At 34.9% G+C, this 27,926-nt stretch overlaps 1 protein-coding gene across 1 annotated transcript in view; it reads left to right on the top strand.

Annotated features, from left to right (window-relative positions):
* The window catches only part of SCN2A (sodium voltage-gated channel alpha subunit 2), a 94,446-nt gene extending 69,837 nt beyond the window's left edge, over positions 1-24,609 (top strand). The window contains 10 exon segments of the mRNA XM_045842778.1: positions 2,068-2,222; positions 4,290-4,463; positions 6,040-6,162; positions 8,461-8,742; positions 10,165-10,218; positions 14,555-14,692; positions 15,051-15,155; positions 18,954-19,224; positions 20,822-21,256; positions 21,259-24,609. Of these exon segments, the coding sequence (XP_045698734.1) occupies positions 2,068-2,222; positions 4,290-4,463; positions 6,040-6,162; positions 8,461-8,742; positions 10,165-10,218; positions 14,555-14,692; positions 15,051-15,155; positions 18,954-19,224; positions 20,822-21,256; positions 21,259-22,022 (2,501 nt within the window). The 3' untranslated portion in view covers positions 22,023-24,609.
* Positions 24,610-27,926: the final 3,317 nt, after the last annotated feature.

Here is a 27,926-nt window from a genome sequence, read left to right as displayed (position 1 = left end):
CAGAATACATAGATACCACCAGTCAACTTTAATGATTTGGAAGTGTGTGTCTTATTTGCTTCAGCATTTTTATTTAAGCATAAAGCAGGCACAGGTCAGGCCCTTTTGCACTCCTTCCATCTCAGAGGTCTCAGTCTTTTGGCATTTACTATTCTAACTGATACTGGTCTTTTTTTGGTGAAACAGTATTTTTTCATCTCATACCCTTTTGCAGGGGAAATTAACTACAGTTTCATTTAATTAATTATAGTGAATATTTTCAGCGCATGTAATTCTTCTTAATCCTCTTGGAAACAGCTGTGAGAAACGTGTCTTGGCCTCAAAGAAATAATGAATATGCCCTGCATTTCTTAGATGATAAACTAATAATATTTAATAGCACTTCATTAAGTTTTAATGAAACAAATGATATGATCTGGCTGGTTAGTTTATAAAGTAGTACCTGATAAATATCTAGGCAATAAAATATTATGCCCCTTGAAGATGAGGTATTCCATTTTTCTATTCCTTAAACAAGAGCCCTCTGTCATGGGTAAAATGCTATCTCCTGACTCCTCTCTCTCCCTCACACCAGAGCCACCAACTTATATGTGCTGCCAGTTCCTGTCAACCCAGCTGTACCTTTTGATTCCTGACCATTGTCACCACCATTACCCTTGCTTCAGCTTTCTCTAATGTTCAGTTGATTGTATCTCCCAGACTCTTAACTCCTTTTCCATCTTATTCTAGCTATCCAATTCTACAAATAGGCTCAAACAATTCTAAGTCAGTGTTCTTATCTGGTAAATCTTCATAAGTCCCACACCCCAAAAAATCCTTTAATGTTTTCCCCACTAGACAGCAGATAAAATTTAAATTTTCTGACTCATATTTCAAGTCATTTTTTCAGATTGGCTTTAAGTGTGTTTTCTAGTCTTGACTCCTATTCTCTCCGTCACACAACTCTCAGAATTCTGTCTCACTGAGTTTTACTTGTGTCATTGTTTCTGTAACCCTTTCAGGCTACATGTACTAGAACTGGTTCTTACACATCCTTTGAAGTCTAGTCTCAAATCCATTACTTCTGTAAAGCTCAATATCAGAAATTAACCTCTGCCAATGAACTCTCACAATACCTTATTATTTATTTTTTGATAATTTTTGCTTTTTATAACTATAGAATCTGTGAGCTAGCCTCCCCTGCTTAAAATGCACACTTTGGCCCTGGCCAGGTGGCTCAGTTGGTTGGAGCGTCATCCTGTACATCAAAAGTTGTGGGTCCAGTCCCCAGTCAGGTGCATACAGGAGGCAACTTATTGATGTTACTCACATCAATCTCTCCCTCTCTCTCTCTCTCTCTCTCTCTCCCCTTCACTCTGTCCGTCTCTAAAACCAATGAACATATCCTCCGGTGAGGATTATAAATAAATGAAATGCACATTCTTTTCATAGTATGTCTGTATTTTACAAATTCTAGTATTATAATTTGTCCAATACAATTCCTTGAATATAGCAGGTGTTCAATAACTATTTGTTGACAAGCCTTGGATCTAGTAGTCCACAAATTACACAAAGGTGTTTATTACATTGTTGCTAATAATAGCCAGAACTAAAGCAACATAATTAGTCAATAACAATGGAATAGTTATATGAATTCTGGCTAAGTCTGGAAATCTTATTTAGAGGTATTGTAAAAACTTTTATATTCTATTTACTTATAATAAAAAGGAAATGCTTATATTATATTAAGTGAACTAAATAGAATTTAAATATACATAATATTCATGTATGAATGGAATCACTCATAGATAATAGGATGGAAATACCAACTTTTGGTGATTTCAGTTTTCTATGTTTTTCTATGTTTTTCTAATGTAATATAATCCATTGTAATAGTCCCATAAACATAAAAAATATGGAATGAATGATTTAAAAACCATATAGATGATTTCTATTTTTATAAGTGAAAGCCATCTTAAAAAATGAAATCACTTACAAGGTATCAGGTAGCGTAGATGAATCTCCCACCAACACAAATGTGCATAATCAAAGGCTATTCTCTTTTTCATTTCCTTTGACGCATTTTAGACTGTGTCCGGAAGTTTAAGTGTTGTCAGATAAGCATAGAAGAAGGTAAAGGAAAACTGTGGTGGAACTTGAGAAAAACTTGCTATAAAATAGTGGAGCATAACTGGTTCGAAACCTTCATTGTCTTCATGATTCTGCTCAGCAGTGGGGCACTGGTAGGTGACATATGATTTGCTTCTTTACCTTTACCTGAGATCCATTACCTTTCCCCTCAATGAATCTCCTATTGCATGTTTTTACCATAAGTTGTTGGTGGGGCTGAAAGACTGCATGATATTTTTAGCATAACTGGAGAGGCTCAATAAATAACCTCAATAAATTTATTGTTCTGGAGGAGGCCTCAGACTGAATCAAACTCATAACAGTATGGTTTTATATATTTAAAGAAGGATCTTTTTTGCCCTGGCTGGTGTGGCTCAGTGGACTGAGTGCTAGCCTGCAAACCGAAAAGTTACCAGTTTGATTCCCACTCAGGGCACATGCCTGGGTTGTGGGCCAGGTTCCCAGTTGGAGGTGTGAGAGAGGCAACCAATTAACATCTTTGGCAGTGATGTTTCTCTCCTTCTTTTTCTTCCTTTCTTCCCCTAAAATAAATAAATAAATATATTTAAAAAAAAACACAGGAGGATCTTTTTGACTTTCAGTAAACAGAGACAGTTTTTATTAAGAATGGCTATGTAAGCATGATATGGGATTATCAAACTGCTTAACATTAACTCCAGTGCTGCAGGGAACTCACCTGTTTTGTTCATGCTGATTCAGTTTTCTGCCTTTTCCCTCCACCCCAGGCCAACCCCCCAGGCCTCCCCACCTCCCTCCCATTTCCAACCCCCCATTATTGTCCATGTGTCCTTTATAATTGTTCCTGCAAACCCTTCACCTTTTCCCCCTGAGATTCCCTTCCTTCTCTCCTCTGGTCATTGTCAAACAATGTGACCAGTTTTCCCATTGGGGAAAAATATGGTTGTATTTCTTTTATTTTTTCAATCAGTGAGTAGTGTTTGATGAATTCATTTCAATATGAGGATATGGCATTGTATATGGAGATTTCTAAATCCACCTCTGATTTGATTTCTAAATCCACCTCTGAGAATCTTGCATCTTGTCTTGTATTCAGAACAAAGAGGGTCAGCCCTGTGTTTTTAAGCCAAGTAAAAAAAAGCAACTGAGAACTCTCATTAGTGACTAGTGTCATCGTAGTAGTAGCTCTTGATTCTCATGTACACCCAGGCAAAGCTCACCAAAGTACATCAATATGGTAGCACAATGGCTTCTGAACAGCTTCTACCTTCAACTATAAATTGAGCTGAAAAGCTTCTCCAAGGATGTCCAACACATGGCCCACAGGCCACATGTGGCCCAGGATGGCTGTGAATGTGGCCCAACACAAAGTCGTAATTTACTTAAAACATTATGACACTTTTTTTGTGATTATATGTCACAATGTATTTAATGTGTGGCCCAAGATTACTCTTCTTCTTCCAATGTGGTCCAGAGATGGCAAAAGGTTGGATATCCCTGCAAGCCCCTTGTGCTAAGCCCTAGTCCAAAGTCTAGATTTCCCTTTTCTTCAAAAAAGAAAATTTTCCTTTATTCTTACTCCAGACCACCAGGTTACCCTCAGAGATTTTCCTGTAAGAGGATTGAATTAGATAAACTCTCTTTTCATTCCAGAAGTCCCAGGGACCCCTGTAAATGAGTCCCCCAACCCTTTCCAAAGAGCTCTGCAAAGTCATGGCAGAGGGAGTTTCTAGGCATGCCCTGATTGTGTGTGTGTGTGTGTGTGTGTGTGTGTGTGTGTGTGTGTGAGAGAGAGAGAGAGGGAGAGGGAGAGGGAGAGAAAGAGAGGTTATAATCCATTTTCCCTCACTTTCTTTGCATCTGCAATAGGGAGAGGGTACATTCCAGTGACGCTGCACTAAATGAAGTAGATCTACTTGCAGTGATTCTGTTATAAAGAGAAGCAGCTGGCAGTCAAAATTTTTAAGCTTTTCTGAGGTACCCTAATAATGAAATTTTGAAATTATTTAAATTTATTGGTTGATTGAAATGCCCAGTCAGCAGTCATTTGCATGGAGATAATTATATAACAAAATGCTGCTATGGGAACCACAGAGCCTTCCAGCCTTTGGCACCTGAGCAGAGATTTGCAGCATATTTTTTCTAATAAGCTCAATGAAAGTTTATGGCAATGAAATTTAATAAGATTGTTTTACTTACAGGCCTTTGAAGATATATATATTGAGCAGAGAAAAACTATTAAGACCATGTTAGAATATGCTGACAAAGTTTTCACTTATATATTCATCCTGGAAATGCTTCTCAAGTGGGTTGCATATGGTTTTCAAATGTATTTTACCAATGCCTGGTGCTGGCTAGATTTTCTGATTGTGGATGTGAGTATTCTTCACTTTCTTGTTTTATTCCATTGGCAGGTGCCGATGTGTGTCAGTCCTCACAATGGTGCCTGGAATATATACATATATATGGCAGAGACTGTATAACACTGGAATATATATATATATATATATATATATATATATATATATATATATATATGGCAGAGACTGTGTAACACTGTCTGCAGGGGCCCAAATATGAGTGATGATTCCCATTTTCCCAATGATAAAATTCCAAAACATTTTTTGCCAATTTAAATGCATATGCTTTCACAGATGAAACAGTCAAATGCTGTGTAATTTTAATTATTGATTTAGTTTCAATTAATATTTAAATTCCCAAGTTATACAAACATGGTGATGTAGAAGGGATGGGGGAAGGAAACAGATTGATGCTCACCATCAGCATAGAGGAGGAGAATGTTGGAATTTTCAGGAAAGCACCATCTGTTTAATAGTGCATTGTAAAGGGAATATTCCATTGATTTTAATAATTTCTTGACAATTAAAAACAGATTTTGATAAATAAAATTTATATATCATGTTAACAAAAGAGAAAAATAGACACTTTATTGGAGAAAATTATTTTTTGCAGTTTCAGGTGAAAAAAATATCAACTTCTAATCCAGTAGGGGGTTTTTAATCACCAAACAGAAGAAAAAAAAAGTATAAGAGACAATGAGAATTGTTGGAATTTAAGAGAGAAAAATATCTTTGTTTTATTTTTCCTACTCTGCCTGAAGCAAATCTACAAATAAATATAACATATAAAGTTGAACATTGAATTATAGCAAAAGTTTTCTGTCAATAAAATGACAATAAATAATATTTTAAATCCATATGTTTGGACATTACAAACAATGGAAAAATATACCAAGATTATACCATTTTTTATTTGTATAATGAGCTTATAGATTACACTTTTTCTTTTCTTTAGTTTCTGTATGTGGTTATGATATATTGGTAAATTTATAATAAAAATCATGTAATTAATATAGCTATGTAATAATAAAGGCATTAAGCCAACACTATATGAGTATAAAGAAATTCTTAACTGAAATCATAATTTCTGAATGTTTTTGTGTTCAGACTCACCAATGTTTTGTATAGTTGTTAGTGTACTTGCACCAAGTTTTAATTTCCCTTTCAGGTCTGGTAAATAACATGAGAAATGATAAACTTTTACAGATCTGTAGATGAAGATTGCTTATATATGTCATTATTTTTCTTGCTTTACATTTAATTTACAAAAATGTTCTGGTCAAGAATCTTGTAAAGAGAACATGTATAGCTTCTTTTTTTTTTGTAAGTTTATAATAGTGATTCTAAAAGTGTGGCTCACAGACTAGTATCATTAGATTCACCTGGAAACTTTAAGAAATGAAAATTATGAGGCCCCATCCCTAACCTACTGAATCAGATTGCCAGGGATCCATCTGTGTTTTCATAAGTCCTCCAGGTGATTGTGATGCTTACAAAAGTTTGAGAACTGGTTTATTGTGCAGAGCAAGGTTGCATTGTGTAAGCTTTCTTTGTCTGTATATAAAAAAAATTGTGTTGCTTTTTTCTGTAGGTCTCATTGGTCAGCTTAACTGCAAATGCCTTGGGTTACTCAGAACTTGGTGCCATCAAATCCCTCAGAACACTAAGAGCCCTGAGGCCATTGAGAGCCTTGTCCCGGTTTGAAGGAATGAGGGTAAGACCAATGCTTTTGAGTTTGTTGAAATTACAATTAAGAACACACAGACATTTTGTATGTAGAAATGACACACCTGTGAAGAATTTGTGTCTTCTACATTCTTACTGACATAGCCAATCAAAAATATTTGTCAGACATCCATAAACTTGACAGTGTTGGGGACACTCACAGAATATAATGTCTGAATGATTGTTTCTTACTAGGTTTTTCACTCTGTGAGAAATCTCTATCAGATTGTGTAGATTTCTGATGTGAGTCAAGATTAATTACATAAATTCTATTTATAAATGTGCAAGAAATCCCAGTCACTGTAATTTAAAACACCAAATCATTTCTCATCATTGCTTCATTGCTCCATATGACTGACATGTTTTGAGTCTTGTAAAGTCCAAATCTGGCATTTCAGCTGTCACACACAGGCTGAGATGGCTGAAAAAGTAGGTCACCTGTGGAAATGTAACACTCATTTAGAGAGGTGGTGCAAAGAACAGAGATGAATTTGTGCTGTCCTGTGTTCTCCCTGAGGCACAAAACCTGAGACCGCACACCTCAGCACTGAGGAAATGATGATATCATGTCATGGTGGATTTAGCAATTTAAAAGGGAACTTTTTAAAAATGATGCTTTTTGTGATATTTGAAAGTAATTATTTGGGGCATTCTGTGAATACTGCAAACACAACCAGAAATGAATGGTGTATATAGATTGTGTTTGTGTACACATAGTTGCATGGAAAGGAATCATTTGCCTTTAAATTCTTCTCACATTACGAACTTAAAAATGTTGTTTTTGAAATAGTATTTTTCTTGTAAAAAATGGATCAAACTTTTAGTACTAGAATAATTGTCATATTTCCTATACCCAATTTGAATATATAAAAATCTAAATCCTCAGTCCTTCCATAGATTTGACTATCTTGGAAAACACAAGTATTATTTCTTTGTTATCCAGGTTTGAAAGAAATATTATAACTGCATTAACTAATTATCTTCTCACATTTGCATTAGCAGAGCATTCCTTGCAGTGAACTTAAAAATTAAGTCTCAAGGCTAAGCACCTCTGGATTATGAGAGAGTTGAGACTGTAACAGTAACTGATATAATAAGTTCTTTAATAGTTACTTTCACTTGAAAATATATTAAAATATTATACTTTACTAGACAGGATCCAGGTGCCAATTGGCAGATGAATTGTGCCTTTTGTCAAATACCCATTTGGTATTATTGCTATAAAATATTGTTACTCATCTATTCATATGTGTGTATATATTTTCTTGTACCTTTTCCCGTAAGAGATTTGAGGAAGGCTAATGCATTCTTATATTTTACACATCTATTCACTGATTAAAGTTTATTTCTGATGTAGTTTAGGTGTACTCATATAGAACAAGATATTTAGCTCAATGTTTACATGAGGAATAATTAAGAAATGTGCACAAAAAAGTTCCTTAAAAGCCATGATTGATTGAGAAAGCTTCAAGTAGCAAAGCCATCAAGTGAAACCGTTAGACTCAAAATGCAATATTTTATGAAAATATAGATACTCATAGTCAAGCCAATGTTCTGAGTACTGTAGTCTCTCATTTTAAAATTTTCCAATTTTCTTCTGAAGGGGTTTCAAAAAAGGAGGATCCTTGTGGCCAGAAGAGTTAAATAACCTGCTCAAAGGTGCAGCTAATTTGTGATACAAACTAGACTGCCTGACTTCAGAACTCTTTCTCCTCATCACGTGTTCAGTTGTTGTGCTTCAGTCTCTTTGCTCCAGAGTATTTGTTTGTAGGGTGACCCTATTCTGCATCGCTTGGGGCAGTCCTGCCTTACACTTGCTTTCTCCGAGTGGTTATTATTAGTGTTCCCATTCACCCTGGAAATTGATCATAATGCGTTCTCTTTTACTCCCAAATTTTGGATAGTAGATTTTATGGTTTACCTGAATTTTTTTAAAAAAAATTATAATAGTCACATGATGATATTACTTCTGTAATCATGTCAACATTTGTACTCCTAATTAGTCTTTGCATTTATAATTAGTCCCATTCTTCAATAAAAATTGGATAGGCACGTGGCCTTACCTCTTGACAAAGCATTCTACAATATAAAGTATATCATATACTATTGCAAAGTATAATTAAAAATGTTAATTAGAGCTACCAGAGACTAGTTTCTTTTCAGTATTTAACCTTAAAAACAGATGTATTTTCTATAATTTGACTGTCATTCTTTTTAAAAATAGGGAAAAATAAGTAAAATTTGTTGATGACTTTTCACCTGTTTTTCCCTCTCATGTTTATGCTAGGTTGTTGTCAATGCTCTTTTAGGAGCCATTCCATCCATCATGAATGTGCTTCTGGTTTGTCTAATCTTTTGGCTGATATTCAGTATCATGGGAGTAAACCTCTTTGCTGGCAAGTTTTACCATTGTATTAACTACACCACTGGAGAAATGTTTGATGTAAGCGTGGTCAACAACTACAGCGAATGTAAAGCCCTCATAGAAAGCAATCAAACTGCCAGGTGGAAAAATGTGAAAGTAAACTTTGATAATGTAGGACTTGGATATCTTTCTCTGCTTCAAGTAGTAAGTAACCACTTAAGTATGCTCTCTGTTGTATTAGTTTAAAAAATCTAAAATTCTCTCTCCGTATTTGTAAACACATACTTCTTCAGCCCATCTGCCTAGATTCTTCCTAAAAATGAACTGAACTAGGTTTCCTTCCCGTTGTTGAAAATGGAAAGCTCTGCAAAATTTACAATCTCCCAGAGTGTGCCTTAGACCCCAGTACCAGTCCTTTGTTAGTGACTTTTTAGGTGGGTTCCCATTGTTTTTCCCCCGTTCTTACTCTGAGCAAAGTAAAGACACAGTTGCTAGGGTGGGGTTGGAAAGGTGTGTGTGAAGAGTAGTAGATTGCTGTGTTCTTTCTCAGGTAGCCCAGACTATGGATACCCTCATCAAGTCTCCACCCACCCAAACTTAATCACCACCCTTACCAAAATGCCCCACCTTTACTTCTTTTCCTTATTTTGTGTTGCTTATGCTATTACAGGTTCCCCCGCTTTCCCCCCTTTGCCCCAAACTCCCCACATTTACATCTCTTGCACAGACTGCTACCTCATTCCCATCTTCCTCCTCCTCCCTCCCTCCCTTCCTCCCTTCCTTCCTTTCTTCCTTCCTTCCATCTGAACACTTCCAGATAGGAAGACTGTTCTCTTACAAATGAAAACCTTCTTTATTAAGTCTATTAATGTTGATATCAATCCATAACAATTAATTCAACTTCTCAATTACCACCCTAACTTATGTCCACCTGCTTCCCAAGATGATCCACCCACACAATAACCAACACTATATGACTATTGGAAGGAAAGATCCTGTGGCACTAAAGAACTGGAAAAATGTACAAGACATTTGCTTTCCGGATTACTATGTCCACACACAAAAAAGCAAATACTTAAAAGAGCAGATTGCAGTTGAATATAATGCTTATTTTCAGATACAAACCTGCTTCTTATAGAATGCCTCAAAATCACATATTCAACAATAGTGACAACATTTTCAGGAACAAATCATTATAATTAATTATTAATGATAATACCTTTTAGAACAGAATTCATAGGGAAAAAATCACTAAGATTAAACAATGCACCACATTTTTCAACTTGTTTGATGCTAGTACTACACCATGGTATTACTTTACAAATTTCATGTTACATTCTTGTAGATACCTCAGATTGTTAATAATTGCTTTTATGATAGCTATTGTTATATCAGTAATTAATTACAGGTGTTAAAGATGTATATAAAGATGTTATAGAAGAGCATAAAGTTGAAGTAGTTTCAAAGCATATGTTACAAAACTTTGCTCAAAGAGTTTGGGTATTAATTCCAACTTATTGTATTAAGCTGTTTTAAATGAATCTCATTCTATGAGTCTGATACTTAATTTCTTTTATAAAATTATAATTTGTGGGATAAAAAATTAAAAGATGTGCCTTTTTTCAGGCCACATTTAAGGGATGGATGGATATCATGTATGCAGCTGTTGATTCACGAAATGTAAGTCTACTTTGGAGGAAAAATTGCTTAATTTCATCCAGGGAGTATTTCCACAGTGTTTCATATTAGTGATATTTTCCATAAAATAAAACTGTGAGTCAATTTATAGAGTACATCTATATTATGAAAATATAATACTCAACCTTACATTATTTCTTTCAGAGATACTGAGTATTTGATTTGAGTGTTTACCTTTACTCAGTGTGAATCCTTTAGCATATTTTCTAGTATCAAGCATGACACCTGGCACTTAAAATTTTGTTGACTGAATCCAAAATGAAACATTTTAGTTTTGCCTCCGATAGTTACAGTCCTTTGTGCATTAGAAGCCCTCACAGGCACTTTATTCTTCTCTCCATTTAGGTTTGCTTCAGTTTTTGACCTTGTAATAAAGTGATCTGGCTAATGGTGGAAAACACAAACAGAATAAAAAACAAACAAAACACTTATCAGTGTTTCCCTCTGGGAAGTGAGATTTTTGTGGTAGAAGAATGGAGACTTCACAGTCTACGTTATACACTTCAGCACTTGTGAAATTTTTTTGTGCCATTTCCATTACTTTCTTACTATATAACAATGAGGCAAGAAGGACATTGATTTCTGATATATCACCAGAGCATATTAATTAAGCTTAAAATGTTACTCACCTTACATCAACAACCAGGTTTACCTCAAAAGAATCCCTGAGGGTTTTTTTTTTAATCTTATTTTAGTAAAAAGGAGAGTACAAGAGCTAAAATCTCTGCAGTGTATCTGTAAGTGCTATCAGGAATCACATTTGAGGGCTTTTTGAATAATAGTAAAAATGTGTTCTTTATTACCATTCATTATGCTAAGGATTTTCTTATTTATCTCAATTAGCCCTAAGCAATCACCTTATCATGTAGTTGATATTCAACTCTGTTTCACCACGGAAGCAAAGAGGTCTGACGGATTGAGCAGTAGGACATGTGTTTGAACTTTGATCACAATAGGCTCATTACTGCTTTCTAAAGTAGTTTTCTACCTATCTGATTACTTCATTTAAAGTTCTCTCTCTGTTTTTATTAATAACCTACATGACATGCAACTTACTTTCAGTTTTTATATCAATAACTTAACATACACTGTCTGCTACCTAACTCCTTGTCATTCAAGCATTTTACAAAAGATGGTATCTAATTGCCCACTAAAATTATGAAAAGTTGCTCACTTTTACTCTCATTAATCCACAGAGAAATGCAAATTTAAGCCAAAATGAGATATCTCCTACACACCTACCTGATTGGCAATATTAAAATGTTTGGTAATACCAAGTATTACCAAGGAAAAACACTACTAAAATCCATACACTTTGCTAGTGAGGAAAATGTGGATAAATATTCATTTAACAGTTAAGAATTATCACATTATTCAGTAAAGTCTAAGATGTTCTTTAACCCTGCGATTCCATTTTTATCTATATCCTATAGAAATTTGTTCATATGGTTAGGAGAATCTATGTACAAGAATATACATAATTTTTTTTGCACTACAAAGAACTGTAAACAGACTATTATGCTAAGTGAAATAAGCCAGTCAGCAAAAGACAAATACCATATGACCTCACTTATAACTGGAATCTAGTGAACAAAATAAACTAAGAAGAAAAATAGAGACAGAGACATGGAAACATGGAACAGACTGACAGCTGCAGGAGGGGAGGAGGGAGGGGAAGGGTGGAAGGAAGGGGGAGTGATTAGTCAAAGAACATGCATGAATGTCCCATGGACAAGGACAATGGAGAGGGGATGGACTGTGGGAGACAGGGGTGGGCCAGGTGGAGGGGGGATAAGTGAAAAAATGGGACAAATGTAATGACATAAACAATAAAAAAATAAAAAACTATAAACAACTCAAGAGTAGTAGAAATGGACAAATAGTTGAATATTCTCCAGTGATAAAATTATATATAAATATAATATACACAATAATGTGGATGAATCTTAAAAATATAAGAGCTATAAAAATGTGTTTACTAGGTAACATGTAGACACAATTAACTTTATTGTTCAAGAATATGTACTTAGGAGGCACAAAATTCAGGGAAACATTTCAAGCTGCTCTTGTCTATCAAATAAAGATGATAAATATTTACTATCTCTGGACACCCTTCCAGCCTTTCTCCTAAAGAAAGTCTTATACCAGATTCTCTTTGGTTGATGAAAGAATTAGACTAAACTTGCTTTTAATCTTGGAACACAGACCAAAAAGTCACTTTTACCCATATACTCTATACAAGTGCTGTCTGACAGAACTTTCTGTGATAATGGGGGGAAAAAGAATGAACAGGTACTTAGGTGTTAACTCTCAAGAAAAAGCAGGAAAATAATTACCATAAAAGCCAAGATAAGACTGGTGTAGCCACTGTGGAAAACAGTATGGAATTTCCCCAGAAAACTGAAAATGGAACTGCCTTTTGACCTGGCAATTCCACTGCTGGGATTATACCCTAAGAACCCTGAAACACCAATCCAAAAGAACCTATGCACCCCAGTGTTCATAGCAGCACGATTTACAATAGCCAAGTCCCCATCAGTAAGTGAGTGGATCAAAAAACTATGGTACATTTACACAATGGAATTCTATGCAGCAAAGAGAAAAAAGGAGCTCCTACCCTTTGCGATAGCATAGATGGAACTGGAGAGCATTATGCTAAGTGAAATAAGCCAGGCACTGAGAAACAAATACCATATGATCTCACCTTTAACTGGAAAATAATCAACAAAAGAAAAAAAGCAAACAAAATATAACAAGAGACATTGAAATTAAGAACAATCTAACAATAGCTGGCAGGGGAGAGGGGACAGTGGGGAGAAGGGTTTTCAGGAACTACTGTAAAGGACACATGGACAAAACCAAGGGGGAGGGTAGAAGCAAGGGAGGGAGGGAGGTTTGGCTGGGGTAGGAGGGAGTGGTGAGGAGAAAATTAAGACAACTGTAATTGAACAACAATAATGTAATTTTAAAAAGAACAAACAATGGTAGGGTGATATAAATAAACATTCTATGTAACTTTTAAAAAAAAAGTCAAGATAATGATTTCCTCTAACAGGGATGGTAGAATTTATGTTTGGGAAGGATACACCAAGGGTTTCTGAGGTCCTGACAATGTCCTGGGTTGTGAAATTCACTTTATAACAATTTATTACATTTTACATGTATATGCTGTACATTTATATATATATATATAATATTTAATTAAACATTTTTTAAAGATCATTTAAATTACTTTCTACTACACATGCACATAAATGAAAGTCTCATAAAAAATGGACCTTTTGAAGTGTTCTGGCATTTCCTATTTTACTCAGTTTCATTGGAAAATAATATTATGTTGGCCATTACCTTTTAAAGTGATTTCACGACACAGTAGGACATTATCTGCATCCATTATCTCCTGTGACTGGTTGGTTACCTGTGTTGGGAGGACAATATCCTGTGAGACCTGAACTATAGATTACAGCCAAAGCACAAACCAAATATCACACCTTTTTTTGGATCAAAAGTGTCCTGGGCAAAAGAATGTATCATACAGAACCAGTGCTGAAGGGCTACTTGGTAGGATGAATCAACAGACTCATTCAAAATGAGAAGATCCTACTGATGTACCTATACCTATATCCACACATGCCTATCAAAAGAAATGTGTAATAGAAATAAAATGTTTATGCTTAGTTATTTTATTACCATTAGCCAAGCACCATTTTAAGTAGTTTATATATATTGCTAATATATTTAACCTTCCAACTACCATATGAGGTTTAGGTTTTATTATTTCCACTTTACAGATGAGGAAACTGAGTCAGGGAGAATGTTAAAGGTTTTAACATAACATCTCTTTTTTGGGAGGAGGAAATTCTTACTTTGCATACCTTATTGGGGTCTTTACTTATAAAGCACAGTCATAATCTAGGCCAATGATTTTTTACTGATGTGCCACAAGATTTTTTAAAGCATGCAATACCTAACTAGTCATTATTCCCTTACTAAACATCTTTCCCCTTAGATTGTCAAATTAAAAGAACAACAACAACCAATACAATAATAGCCATTCAGTGTGAATGAATCAAAATTGTACCGGCTTTTTGTCAGATTAGCAAAAAATATATTCTGGATATGTGCTGCAGAATTGTAGTAGCTAGTTAATATGCTCCTTGAGATGAAAAACATTGAAAATCACTAATTTAGGCATGTATTGTGTGAAAGTAATTTTACTGCCAGTGATTGAGATATGCTTTGAGAATTGAAAATTCATTGATTCTTTTTTATGAAACAAGTATTAGGTTTAATAGCTATCATTCTTTATATTTTGTAGGTAGAATTGCAACCCAAGTATGAAGACAATCTGTACATGTATCTTTATTTTGTCATCTTTATTATTTTTGGTTCATTCTTTACTCTAAATCTTTTCATTGGTGTCATCATAGATAACTTCAACCAACAGAAAAAGAAGATAAGTATACTAAAACTTCATCTTTGCTCTAAAATTTGAAATAACCATGTCATATTGTTTCCTTTTGGCTCCAAAATATAGTCACCAAAATGAAAAAAAAATTCATAAACTATTTTGAGAGACTTAATTAGCTATAAGTTTTTAAGTAATTTTAATTAAGATAACATATATTAATATATCCAGTATAAAAACCTGACTGACTAATATGGCATAACTTATGTATTGAATCTCTATAAATACAGATATAAATTAGCAACATTAGTATAGAATGTGGGGCCAATTTTTACACAATTATTAAGATGGATTGTATAGCTAGCAAATGACATGATTTTAACAAGTTTTATTTTTATTTCTTTACTTTGGAGGTCAAGACATTTTTATGACAGAAGAACAGAAGAAATACTATAATGCAATGAAAAAGCTGGGTTCGAAGAAACCGCAAAAACCCATACCTCGACCTGCTGTAAGCATAACACTCTCATTGCCAGTGAAAGCTGTGCTATCTATCACTCTCACAGCTCAAGTTGTTAAACACTAGTTTTTGTGAATTTGCAAAACAAAGCTTATCTTAGCAATGTGACTAGCTATACAAGATAGCCTAAGTATATGTTTTTATATATGCAATATATATAAATACATATTTTATATACAGACTTACAAAATATATAAAAATAAAAATGTCAGACTTAGATACCAATAGTATTATATAGGCTTGATATCATTGAGGACCTTCTAATAATATGGAGAAGAAAACATGTCCATATACAAGGCGGAACCGAAAAAGCCAGAATTTATTTATAAATAATAGTCTATTTATTCTTACATGTTTAAACCTCAGTCACCTTCAAAATACTCTCCATTTGATGTAATATACCTACTGAGACTTTTTCCCCACTACTCAAAACAGTTGTCAAAACACTTATTTTGCCTATAATTAGACAAAAAAAAAGTGCTGAGCATGACACTTGGGTACTTCACTATTCTAGGAAGAGGTCAATCAATGAAGGAAGACATTGATTAATAAGGCAATTTAAATAGAGATAAGATTGAGGAAATTAAAAAAAAGAGGCTGTTTACATCATTTGGAATATAGATTTACCTGGATAGGGACAGTGATGTATGTGAAAAGATCAGTGCATTTAGCTATAACATCATTAGTGATAATTTGGCAAATTAGGAAACCATATAGTAAAATTCATCTTATTTGGTCATTCACTAAATGTGTACTATGTTAAGCCCTGACTGGTGTGGCTCAGTGGGTTGGGCATCATCCTGCAAACTGAGGGGCATCACTGGTTTGATTCCTGATTGGGGTACATGCTGGGTTGCAGTACACCTCCCTGGATGGGGATGCATGCAAGGCAACCAATCGATGATTCTCTCATATGTCAATGTCTCTCTCCTTCTCTTTCTCTTTCCCTTCCACTTTCCTTAAAAATAATAAAATCTTTTTTAAAAGAATGTAGTATGTTAAGCATTTGGAATTTAATACTAAATAGCATATAGTCAATTTGGTGCATCAAGTAGTAATTGAATAGTCACACCAATAGAAATATCCAAGAAAGAATATACTTGGCTGTGAGCTGGTAAGGGCGGGGGCGGGGGGGGAGTTGACTAGTAGAGAAGTTAGAGAAAGATTCACTGAAGTGATGCATGAGCTGAGGATTGAAGAAAAATGAGAAGGTGTCAATAGGCAAACTGGAAAGAGAAAGGCCCTTTAGGAGAAGGAGAATGCATATGTGAAGGCCCAGAAGTAGGAAGGCCAGTAGGGCTGGAGCGTAAAGAACAAGTATTCCCTTGAGATGTGTTGAGAATGACAAGATTAGAATGAACCATACTTTACTGGGCTTCATAGGGCATGTTCAAGATTTTTTTTTGTCCTTAGAGCAATGGAAAACCATTGAAGGAGACCTGATCAGTTTGACTTTGGAAAAATCACTCAACCAGTATTAGCAGAGGCAGTGGTTTTGCATGTGGACTGGTTTTCGAGCTGTCTCAGAGGTAACAGGTAGTCCAAATCAGAGTGCTGTGGAGATGAATAAAAGTGGATGGATTTGTGAGCTATCACATCAGTTAAATTAAAAGGCTTGTCTACACAATGAATAAGAGAAGTGAAGAAGAATGCAAGAAATGTGACTTAGGAGTTTCTGCCTTACATAACTTAATGAATAGCAGCATCATGCAGGACATGAAGTAGACACATGAGTGGAGAGAAAACTGGAGATGCTAGTTTACAGAATTTGACAATCGAAAGGAGGTGGGAGTTTCTGAAAGAGAATGAATATTTAAAAGAAGCAGTAAAATAAATTTTTTTAAGATTGAGAGTTTAAGATTGAAGCAAAGCAGAACTTCTGGAGAGAAAGAGATTTTTTAAAAAGACTAAATATAGAATACACATGCACAGGATATGGCTCAAGGACAGTCAAGGTCAGATTTAGAGAGGAAAGGGAACTGAGTCCTTCGATGAATTTGGACTAATATATAAAAGATAGATGTGGAAATTAGGATAATAACAAATGCAAGATTAAGTAGAGGAGTTACTTCACATCAATTGACTTTGATGTTCTCAAAAAAGAAGTAAGAACAGAGAGCAAGAGGATGGGAAATTTTTGAGAAGTCTGAAACTATCCTGGGAGCAACTGAGGGACAAAGGGTTTTTCATCATTACCAAGGATCAAGATAAGGTAGTAGAACATAAATATTTGGTGAAATGAGGCCTCCAAGGGTATATAGGTACTTCCAGCAAGGTTCCTCCAGCATAATCTACACTCTGGGATTTAAATTGGAGACAACAATGACTGGAGATTAGAGTTGTACATGGAGGTGACCCATTGGTAAACTACATGAGCACCGGCTCTAAGATGCTTTTCATTGATCATACTAACATGAAAATAAACACCAAGTTTCTGATTTTAAGCAAATTTGAACCTACCACATGCTAGGTGCTGCATCTGAGAGAAAAATGGCATTGCTCTGTCCTTGCAGAGCCTCCAAAAAGTAAAAAATTTAAGTTAAATAAGAGCAAATCTTTGGCCATACAATGTCATATTTGCAAGCACATTTTCTGAGAGCACAGAGTGCTTAAAACTGAAATCTGAGATAGAATTCACCAGACAGAGAACAGGTGGCAGAAGTCTGTTTTAAACAGAGAAGACAGATAAACAAGGTACAATGATATGATAGAACAGTGGTAGAAAATATCAGAAAGTTAGAAATAAAAGGAATATAACCAGACTTGGTAAAGCAAACTATAGTAAACAAGAAGTAAGAAGGAAGAGTTTGGAACTGGAATTGGATGGATTCATTAAGTTCAATCCAGCAGGCTAGATATGTATGTACTCAGAGGAAAAAAAAAGGCAAAATATAACACACAGGTGGTGAGGTCGGTTCCAGTATAGAGAATCCAGACCTATGAGCATGCTCATCTGGGAAAGCAGACACCAGCAAAAAAGGAAGAAAAACATGGTAGCAGAACTGGTTTACAAGATGAAGACCTAATTCCATAAACAAGACATGAGGCCAGTTGGTAGTTGGAAATAAGGTTCTGAGTAAATAGGACAAAGGTGGAATTTCTGAATTGTGAACTATAACTTTTTAAAGATAATTTTATTCTTACAGAAGAGTTGCCCCATCTTCACCAGCTTTTTCTTATTTTAACATCTTTCATAGCCATAGATCAGTTATCAAAATGAAGACATTTACCTTTGTATAATACCATTAAGTAAAACATAGGACTTAATTGGTTTTCACCAGGTATTCCACTAATGCCATTTTGTTTGAACTATAATTATTATCTCAGCCAAACCTTAGGGTGGAATTTAAGATGCTGTGCCTTTTGAGAGAGAATACAAAGGCAGAAACTAAGAAAAAATGACAGAAAATTCTGGGTTAATGACAGAAAAAATGACAGAAAATTCAAAGTTAATTTTGATACCTACACAGGAGAGAACAAAGATTTATTTTAGTGGCAAATATTTACTGATGATCCACCATACACATGATGATGTTTGGGACACTGAGAACATAATAGGTGATTCTTAACATAAAGTCAGTTTATAAAAGTCTGTGTCATGAATAGTATGAATAAAACTAATGCATTTGGAAACAGTTGGATATTCCAACATATCCACTTTTTCCAAGTATAAAATAAACATGTGTTTTTATAAGGCTGCATTTTCATGTTGCTGTATTAAAATCAGACAAGTTGAACTTGATTTTTTTCCCACTTTCTAAATGAAGTTTTACATATTCTTTATTCCAGAACAAATTCCAAGGAATGGTCTTTGATTTTGTAACCAAACAAGTCTTTGACATCAGCATCATGATCCTCATCTGCCTGAACATGGTCACCATGATGGTGGAAACTGACGACCAGAGTCAAGAAATGACAAACATCCTGTACTGGATTAATCTGGTGTTTATCGTTCTGTTCACTGGAGAATGTGTGCTGAAACTAATCTCTCTTCGTTATTACTATTTCACCATTGGGTGGAATATTTTTGATTTTGTGGTGGTCATTCTATCCATTGTAGGTAAGGAGAGGTACTTTTACTTGGTTTAAGGAAGTTAGTAATGAAAATTTGTATTTTAAAACTTTGAAAATGGTTCTCACCAATCCTTCTTGTTCATCCAGAAATTTCAAATAAAAGTCTAACAGTCCATTCTTTAGCTTATCATTTCTTTAATTGCATGCCGAATGTGAACTTATGTGTGAAAAAATAATTTATATTTTTCAGCTTTCATTTATCATCTCATCTTATTTTAGAAGAGAGTAACTGCAACTTTGGCATAATAGTCATATTGCTGTTGTATAGACAAGTATTGGTTTGAATAAACAATTCATACATGCAGACACATGTAAATCATCAGAAGTAGTCTATAAGTAAGTCCATAAATAAGATCTCCCTGATAATTAGAATAGTGCACATGTGTGTTTATATATAATCACATGCATATATCTTTGAGTTAAGATAGTTTTCTGTTGTCTGTAATATTCTTCAGAAGTAGACATTTATTCAGAAATTCAAAACAGATCTATTATCTTCAATACATATTATTTATGTGCAGAATATTAAATGAAGTGCTAGAAATATATTATAAGGCATTTAAGACAAGTTTATTTCTTTTATGAAATAAGAATATACATGTGGAGAGAAGAATAGCATCGCATTATTTACATACTTTCTTTGGTAAAATAGAACTTTAAAGAAATGTCCCATTTCATATAATTCTCACAAAAGTGCTGTGTAATAGTAATATAATGAGTAAAGGATAAGACCTGCCCTGGGGCTGGCCTATTTCTACTATTTACCAGCTCTGTAACTAATGGCAGGTTACCTCATTTCTCCAATCCCTGGTTTTCTAAGAGATATTTCTATAAAATGTTGATTAAATGAGATTATTTAAGTAAATGTACTTAGTACTGTGCTTAGCACAAAGGTTTAGTAAATATTAAGTCAGAAAGAAAGAAAGAAAGAAAGAAAGAAAGAAAGAAAGAAAGAAAGAATAGAAGAAAGAATGGAAGAAAGAAAAGAAGAAAGAAAGAGAGAGATAGATTATCACCAGTTCGTGACACATAAAGTCAAAACCAAGGGCCAGGATTCAGTCCCAAGTATGTTTCCAAAACCCAGATTCTCCCCCGTACAGACTTCTACCACCTCTCCAATAAAATGGGTCACAACCATCTCAGAAGAATAAGAATTCTCATATTCCTGATCCAAAATCACATGCTTTATCCATTAGTTCTTATGCAAATACCAGAACTACTATTTTAGAAATATAACTCCATTTCTGTGTTTGACAGCCATATATTTTGTTACAATTTTAGACTGTCAGTGGTTGAGTATTTCTTTAAATAGATGTTTTTCCTTGAACTAGGAAAAATGGCTGTAATTACCTTTGGTTAGTAAAGAGATTTTAACATTAGACACCAAACCAACCGGTTTTATTTTGCTGAACAGATATTGCAGGTGGTTAGTGTATATATGTGTGTGTGTAAATGTATGCACATACCTAATTCTCATGCTTCTATTTGTAAAACTAGCTAATGTTTATCTTAGCAATGTAAATTTTCATTTGCTGCTGCTAAATATAATACTATTTTTGTTGTTATCTCTTGGTTTTCCACAGGTATGTTTCTGGCTGAGCTGATAGAAAAATATTTCGTGTCCCCTACCCTGTTCCGAGTGATCCGTCTTGCCAGGATTGGCCGAATCCTACGGCTGATCAAAGGGGCGAAGGGCATCCGCACGCTGCTCTTTGCTCTGATGATGTCCCTCCCTGCGTTGTTTAACATCGGCCTCCTGCTCTTCCTGGTCATGTTCATCTACGCCATCTTCGGAATGTCCAACTTTGCCTATGTTAAGAGGGAAGTTGGAATTGATGACATGTTCAACTTTGAAACCTTTGGCAACAGCATGATCTGCCTGTTCCAGATTACCACCTCTGCTGGCTGGGACGGATTGCTAGCGCCTATTCTTAATAGTGGACCTCCGGACTGTGACCCTGAAAAAGATCACCCTGGTAGCTCAGTTAAAGGAGACTGTGGGAACCCATCTGTTGGGATTTTCTTTTTGTCAGTTACATCATCATCTCATTTCTGGTCGTGGTGAACATGTACATCGCTGTCATCCTGGAGAACTTCAGTGTTGCTACTGAAGAGAGTGCAGAGCCCCTGAGTGAGGATGACTTTGAGATGTTCTATGAGGTGTGGGAGAAGTTTGATCCTGATGCCACCCAGTTTATAGAGTTCTCCAAGCTCTCTGATTTTGCAGATGCCCTGGATCCTCCACTTCTCATAGCAAAACCAAACAAAGTCCAGCTCATTGCCATGGATCTGCCCATGGTCAGTGGAGACCGGATCCACTGCCTTGACATTTTATTTGCCTTTACAAAGCGTGTTTTGGGTGAGAGCGGAGAGATGGATGCCCTTCGAATACAGATGGAAGAGCGGTTCATGGCATCAAACCCATCCAAAGTCTCCTACGAGCCCATCACAACCACTTTGAAACGCAAACAAGAGGAGGTGTCTGCTACCGTCATCCAGAGGGCTTATAGACGCTACCTCTTGAAGCAAAAAGTTAAAAAGGTTTCGTCTATATATAAGAAAGACAAAGACAAAGACAAAGAAGGTGATGGAACGCCTATCAAAGAAGATATCCTTAGTGATAAACTAAATGAGAATTCAACTCCAGAGAAAACTGATATGACACCTTCCACCACTTCTCCACCTTCATATGATAGTGTGACCAAACCAGAAAAAGAAAAATTTGAAAAAGACAAATCAGAAAAGGAAGACAAAGGGAAAGATATCAGGGAAAGGAAAAAGTAAAAAAAAGAAACAAAGAATATTTCATTTTGTGATCAATTGTTTACAGCCTGTGATGGTGATGTGTTAGTGTCAACAGGACTCCCACAGGAGGTCTATGCCAAACTGACTGTTTTTACAAATGTATACTTAAGGTCAGTGCCTATAACAAGACAGGGACCTCTGGTCAGCAAACTGGGACTCAATAAACCAGAAAATCAGCATTGACAGGAGGTTTCTGTTTCACAACCAGCTGACACTGCTGAAGAGCAGAGATGTAATGGCTACTCAGACTATAGGAACCAATTTAAAGGAGGGAGGGAAGTTAAATTTTATGTAAATTCAACACGTGACACTTGATAATAGTGATTGTCACCGTTTATGTTTAACTGCCACACCTGCCATATTTTTACAAAATGTATGCTGTGAATTTATCCCTTTTTTTTTTAATTCACAGGTTGTTTACTATTATATGTGACTATTTTTGTAAACGGGTTTACGTTTGGGGAGAGGGATTAAAGGTAGGGAATCTTTACATTTCTCTATTGTATGAGGATATATTTTAAATGAAGGCATGCTGCACTTCTCATTCACACATGAAAAAAATCACATCACAAAAGGAAAGAGTTTACTTCTTGTTTCAGGATGTTTTTAGATTTTTGAGGTGCTTAAATAGCTATTCATGTTTTTAAAATGTCTCATCCAGAAGAATTTTAATGTGCCTGTAAATGTTCCATATAATTCACAAGCATTAAAGAATTGTTTTATTTTTACATAATTCATTATATGTACATGTATATATGTATATATGTATGTATGCATATATGTACATATATATGTATACACATGCACCATTACATAATCATTCAGAGTCCCAGCAGCATGACTATAACATTTTTGATAAGTGTCCTTTGGCATACAATAAAAATATTCTATCAGTTGTTTCTAAGAACCTGAATTGACCAAAAAGCATTTCCCACCATCACTTTATAAAGTTGATTCTGCTTTTTCCTGCAGTATTGTTTAGCCATTTTCTGCTCCTGGTAAGGTTGACATAGTATATGTCAATTTAAAAAATAAAAGTCTGCTTTGTAAATAGTAATTTTACCCAGTGGTGCATGTTTGAGCAAACAAAAATGATGACTTAAGCACAGTATTTATTGCATCAAATATGTACCACAGTAAGTATAGTTTGCAAGCTTTTGCCAGGTAATATGATGCAATTGGTTCCATTATAGTTTGAAGCTGTCACTGCTGCATGTTTATCTCACCTATGCTGCTGTATCTTACTCCTGCCACTGTTCAGAAGTCGAATATGGGAAGCCATATGTCAGTGGTAAAGTGAAACTGGTTGTTCTACCCAGACCTCATTCTTCACGCCATGAAGCAATAGGTTGCAGCAAAGAAGAGCTTCTTGCTTTTTATTCTTCCAGTCTTGACTGAACACTCTATGGTTAAAAAGCCCAACTGTAGAAACATGTTGCAAGCCGCTTAAATGTTAAAAATATATGGTTAGAGTTTTCTAAGAAACTATAAATACTGTAAAAAGTCCATTTTATTTTGTTTTCAACCTTTTGTACATAAAATAAGAAATTAAAAGTATCTTCAGGTTGATGTCACAGTCACTATTGTTAGTTTCTGTTCCTAGCACTTTTAAATTAAAGCACTTCACAAAATAACAAAGACTAAGATGCAGTGTAGATTTCTGCTTTTTTATTAGTACTGTAAACTTTGCACACAATTCAATGTGAAACAAATATCAGACTGAGTCCAATGTTTATTTGCTTCAAATAGTAATGCCTTATCATCAAAAGGCTTAAGAAAAGATCAGTTGATATTCTTGGCATTGCTTGAATCAGATGTTTCCACCTAGTCTTTATATTGCTAAGTCATCAGTCTTTTCCAGTGTTTGTTTATACAGATAGATTTTATTCTTATTGACCCACATGGCATTAGAACTCTATCAGATATGAAATGAGATCCAAGCTTTTTTTCCCTCCACAGGACCAGGTAGTGAAATTATTTTACCAGTTACAGCAAAACATTTTGTGTTTCTTTCACAAGCAACATTAAATGTAGATTCTTTATACTAAAGCTATTGACTTGTAGTGTGTTGGTGAAATGCATGCAGGAAAATGCTATTACCATAAAGAACGGTAAACCACATTACAATCAAGCCAAAAGAATAAAGATTTTGCTTTTGTTTTTGTATTTAATTGTTCTGTCTTTGTTTCTATCTTTAAAATGCCATTGAAAGGTAAATTTCTATAATGTAAAAATGATCTATCAGAAAAAATAAATGTAAAGAATACATATGAAATATAATAATCCATCTTTAAAATTTTTCATTGAATGGAAATTAATTAAGAGGACTGTACTGAATATCTAGTTTTAATATTGGCCAAAAACCTAGATATGGTATTGGGCAGTGGAAAGTCATAAAAATTAATAAAAAATTGACCAACATTTTAACTCGTGCATCCTTTCTCCCTCCCATCTACCTGCTGTTGTTATTTGTTTTGTTTTGTTTTGGTTTTCATTTTAGTTTCTTCCCTTTGCATTGTATACTTTTCCATCTTTTCCTTGGGGTATAGTATTTTTCATTCAAAGTATTCTCATTTCTTTTCTGTTTACCAAATTTCTTACTTTTTACAATCTGAAGATAACAGATTTGTGTACTTAAGCCCCTAATACTCTATTGTCACTATAAAAAGTCAATATATTATCTATTCATTTCTACAATTTCCTTGCCAACAATTCTAAGTGAGCTTAGATCTCAAGACTTCATAATATATTAACAAAATGACACAGATTTGGTTTTCCCATTTCATAATGAGCAGTTTATGAAATGTTTCTCAGCTGGGATTACAATTTAAAATTAGCCAAGAAGCTTTTTGAAAAAAAGTGGCAGTGCATGGAACAAAACCAGACCAACTGCCTGAGCTCATGTTTCTGGGGATGAGACATAAGCATCCATTTGTTTAAGGCTCCTGTTAGTGTTGATTCACATGAAAGAATGACAGTCAATGATCTAGGGTGTTCTTGCCCAATAGGAAAAAATGTTCTACAGAAAATGCACTGTTCCCTTCAGAGATTCATCATCAGGTACAAAATGAGGTTCCCAATATAATGGCTTTGGGGGTGTTCATCTTGTAGTGTGACATTGATACACTTATATCAGGGCTTCTCTTCTATGACTAGTTGGTGGAAAAGGAATTTTGTAAGAATAATTCAGAAAGAGTTTTCAAATTATACATACACACTCACACATATAACATGGCACTGCAACCACCCTAGTACATGCTGCATGAGATGAATATGGGGCTGGTTTTGGAGAGAGTATGGATTATAAAGTTGCCCCCCAGATGAACCCTGCATGTCTTGTGTAAGAACCATTAATCAGGACCAACGGGAGGCAGCTCACAGTCACCATCATAAAACAAACATTCAATTTGTCCTTACCAAGTCACAAAGTTAAACAAGAAAGATTCCCGTTGTCAACTTCTCCATTTTTGAACACTTCTCATCATCACTTGTTCTCTTGATCTCAGCGTAATATAGATTAATTTACAAGGAGAAAGGAGCAGAGAAAATAAGAGAGGGGATAAAAATAGAAGGGAGAGGGAAGAACAGACAACAGGGGAAAGGAGAGGAAGAGAGAGCAGTAAAAGGAATGGGAAAGGCTGCTACATAAATTATACTAAAAAAAAGTCTTGCTGTTAATATCTACAGCAATGCTGGAGGTAGGGAAAGAAAGAAGAAAGAAATTTTGCTTAGTTGTCAATACATTAAATACACCTTATAAATATGCTTCTCTTCCCATTCTTTTTAACAAAAAAAAACAGCTATGAAAAAAGGTGAAGAGGACATTATGCAAGTAAATATTACCATGATTGCATGGATAGTGAGTGGTCTTTTACTGAACTAAGTAAGTATTCAAGTGTCTACTACATATCAGCTTTGTGATAGGAGCTGAGAGATCAAAGATGACATTAACTGTCCAAAGAAAGCTTGTGATGAGAGATGAAGAACACTGAAAGTCATGCTGGAGTCTGGAATTTATTCTGTAAGAAATGAGCAGTGATTAATTGCTGTTGAGCAATAGAATAAGCAGTAAAGCCAGATACATCTGTCCCTATTTAATCTGAGAGTAACAGGCTGTGCTGCCCTTTTGGCTAATATTTTACAGAGATCTCATTTTCCCATTTCATTATTTCTAAAGATGTCTGTGTTCTTATCTTTTGATATAGGTTTTTAAAAGAATATACCTAGATTTAAAAAACATCAAATCTGACATTGTCTCTTAATAGCCTATCTTAATCTACTCACATTTAATTTATATATAGATATATTTTATCTTATTTTATCTACCTTACTTAATGCTTTTTTCAAGTTTTTTTCTTAATTTCTTTCCTCTTGTCCTCTTTTGCATTAATTTTATCTTTATTTTCTTTCCCCCATTTCTACTTGTTGGGAAGACATCCACTATCTTTTGTTCCTTCTTTTTGCCTGGCTTCTTTGTACAACTGATAAGTTTTAAATTTTAACATGCATACTTAATTAGTGAAATATAACCAATAGTTATACCCTTATCTGCAACAATGACATTTCCCTAAACTAATTACATAACATTGTTCACCTCATATGTTATTTTTTGTCTACTATTTCAATTCTACCATGTCTGACATTAAACAAATTAAACAGTATTTTTATTGTGAATTTGTATGGGCAATGTTTTTTTATTTGTTTCCTCAAGTTTGCTTCTTCTGCCTACCTCATTATTTTGTGCTCCATTTCCTTTCATGAGGTATATAAGAAATTCTATAAGTAAGGTCTGTGAAGAGCAAAGCTTTTATTTCAGTCACATTTTTAATAGATTAGCTTAGATTATTTTGATGTTTTTCAAGTTTTTAGTCTAGCTATGAAATTACTTTTATTAATCAGACTCAGTTCTTTTCTAATATAATTAGAAAATTCCTGTACTTACTAATACTTATAATTCATATAATTTTAGGGAAATCTTCTGCTTTTAGCATCACAAAATTTTCTCCTCCTATATTTTTATTCTCTTCACCTTGATTTCCTGAGTTACATTTTGAAATTTCTTTTCTAAATGTTTTAAAGATTTTATTTATTTACCTTTGGAGAGGGGGAGGGAGGGAGAAAGAGAGGGAGAGAAACACCAATGTGTTGCTGCCTCCCATGTGCCCTGCACTGGGGACCTGGCCTGCAACCCAGGCATGTGCCCCAACTGGGAATTGAACTGGTGACCCCTGAAATGCAGTCTGGCACCCAATCCACTGAGCCACACCAGCCAGGGCTACATGTTGAATTTCTAAATTTTATTTCATGTTCTCTTTTTAAAATTTTTTTTAAAAAGATTTTATTTATTTATTTTTAGAGAGGGAAGAGAGAGAGAGAGAGAGAGAGAGAGAGAGAGAGAGAGAGAAACATCAATGTGCGGTTGCTGGGGGTCATGGCCTGCAACCCAGGAATGTACCCTAGCTGGGAATCAAACCTGCGACATTTTGGTTTGCAGCCCGCGCTCAATCCACTGAGCTATGCCAGCCAGGGCTTCATGTTCTCTTAATGTTTCTCATTATTTTATCTTTTCTTAAGATTTTATTTATTTATTTATTTATTTATTTATTATTTATAGAGAGAGGGGAAGGGAGGAAGAAAGAGAGGGAGAGAAACATCGATGTGTGAGAGAAACTTCAATTAGTTACCTCTTGCATGCCCCCAGCTGGGAACCTGGCCAGCAACCCCAGCATGTGCCCTGACTGGGGATCAAACAAACCCTCGACCCACAGAGGCACTCCAGCCAGGGTTTATTTTATGTTTTAACTTTATTTTGTATTGGTTTCAGGTGTACAGCTTAGTGGTTAGACAATCATATATTTTACATCGTGTTCACTTCAATATGTC

This window comes from Phyllostomus hastatus, unplaced genomic scaffold (genome assembly GCF_019186645.2).
Source record: "Phyllostomus hastatus isolate PE091 unplaced genomic scaffold, TTU_PhHast_1.1 phas_contig_1, whole genome shotgun sequence".
In the NCBI taxonomy this organism is placed as follows: Eukaryota; Metazoa; Chordata; class Mammalia; order Chiroptera; family Phyllostomidae; genus Phyllostomus; species Phyllostomus hastatus.
The sequence above is the reverse complement of the archived record's forward strand: the minus strand, read 5'-3'. Positions and strand labels throughout refer to the sequence as shown.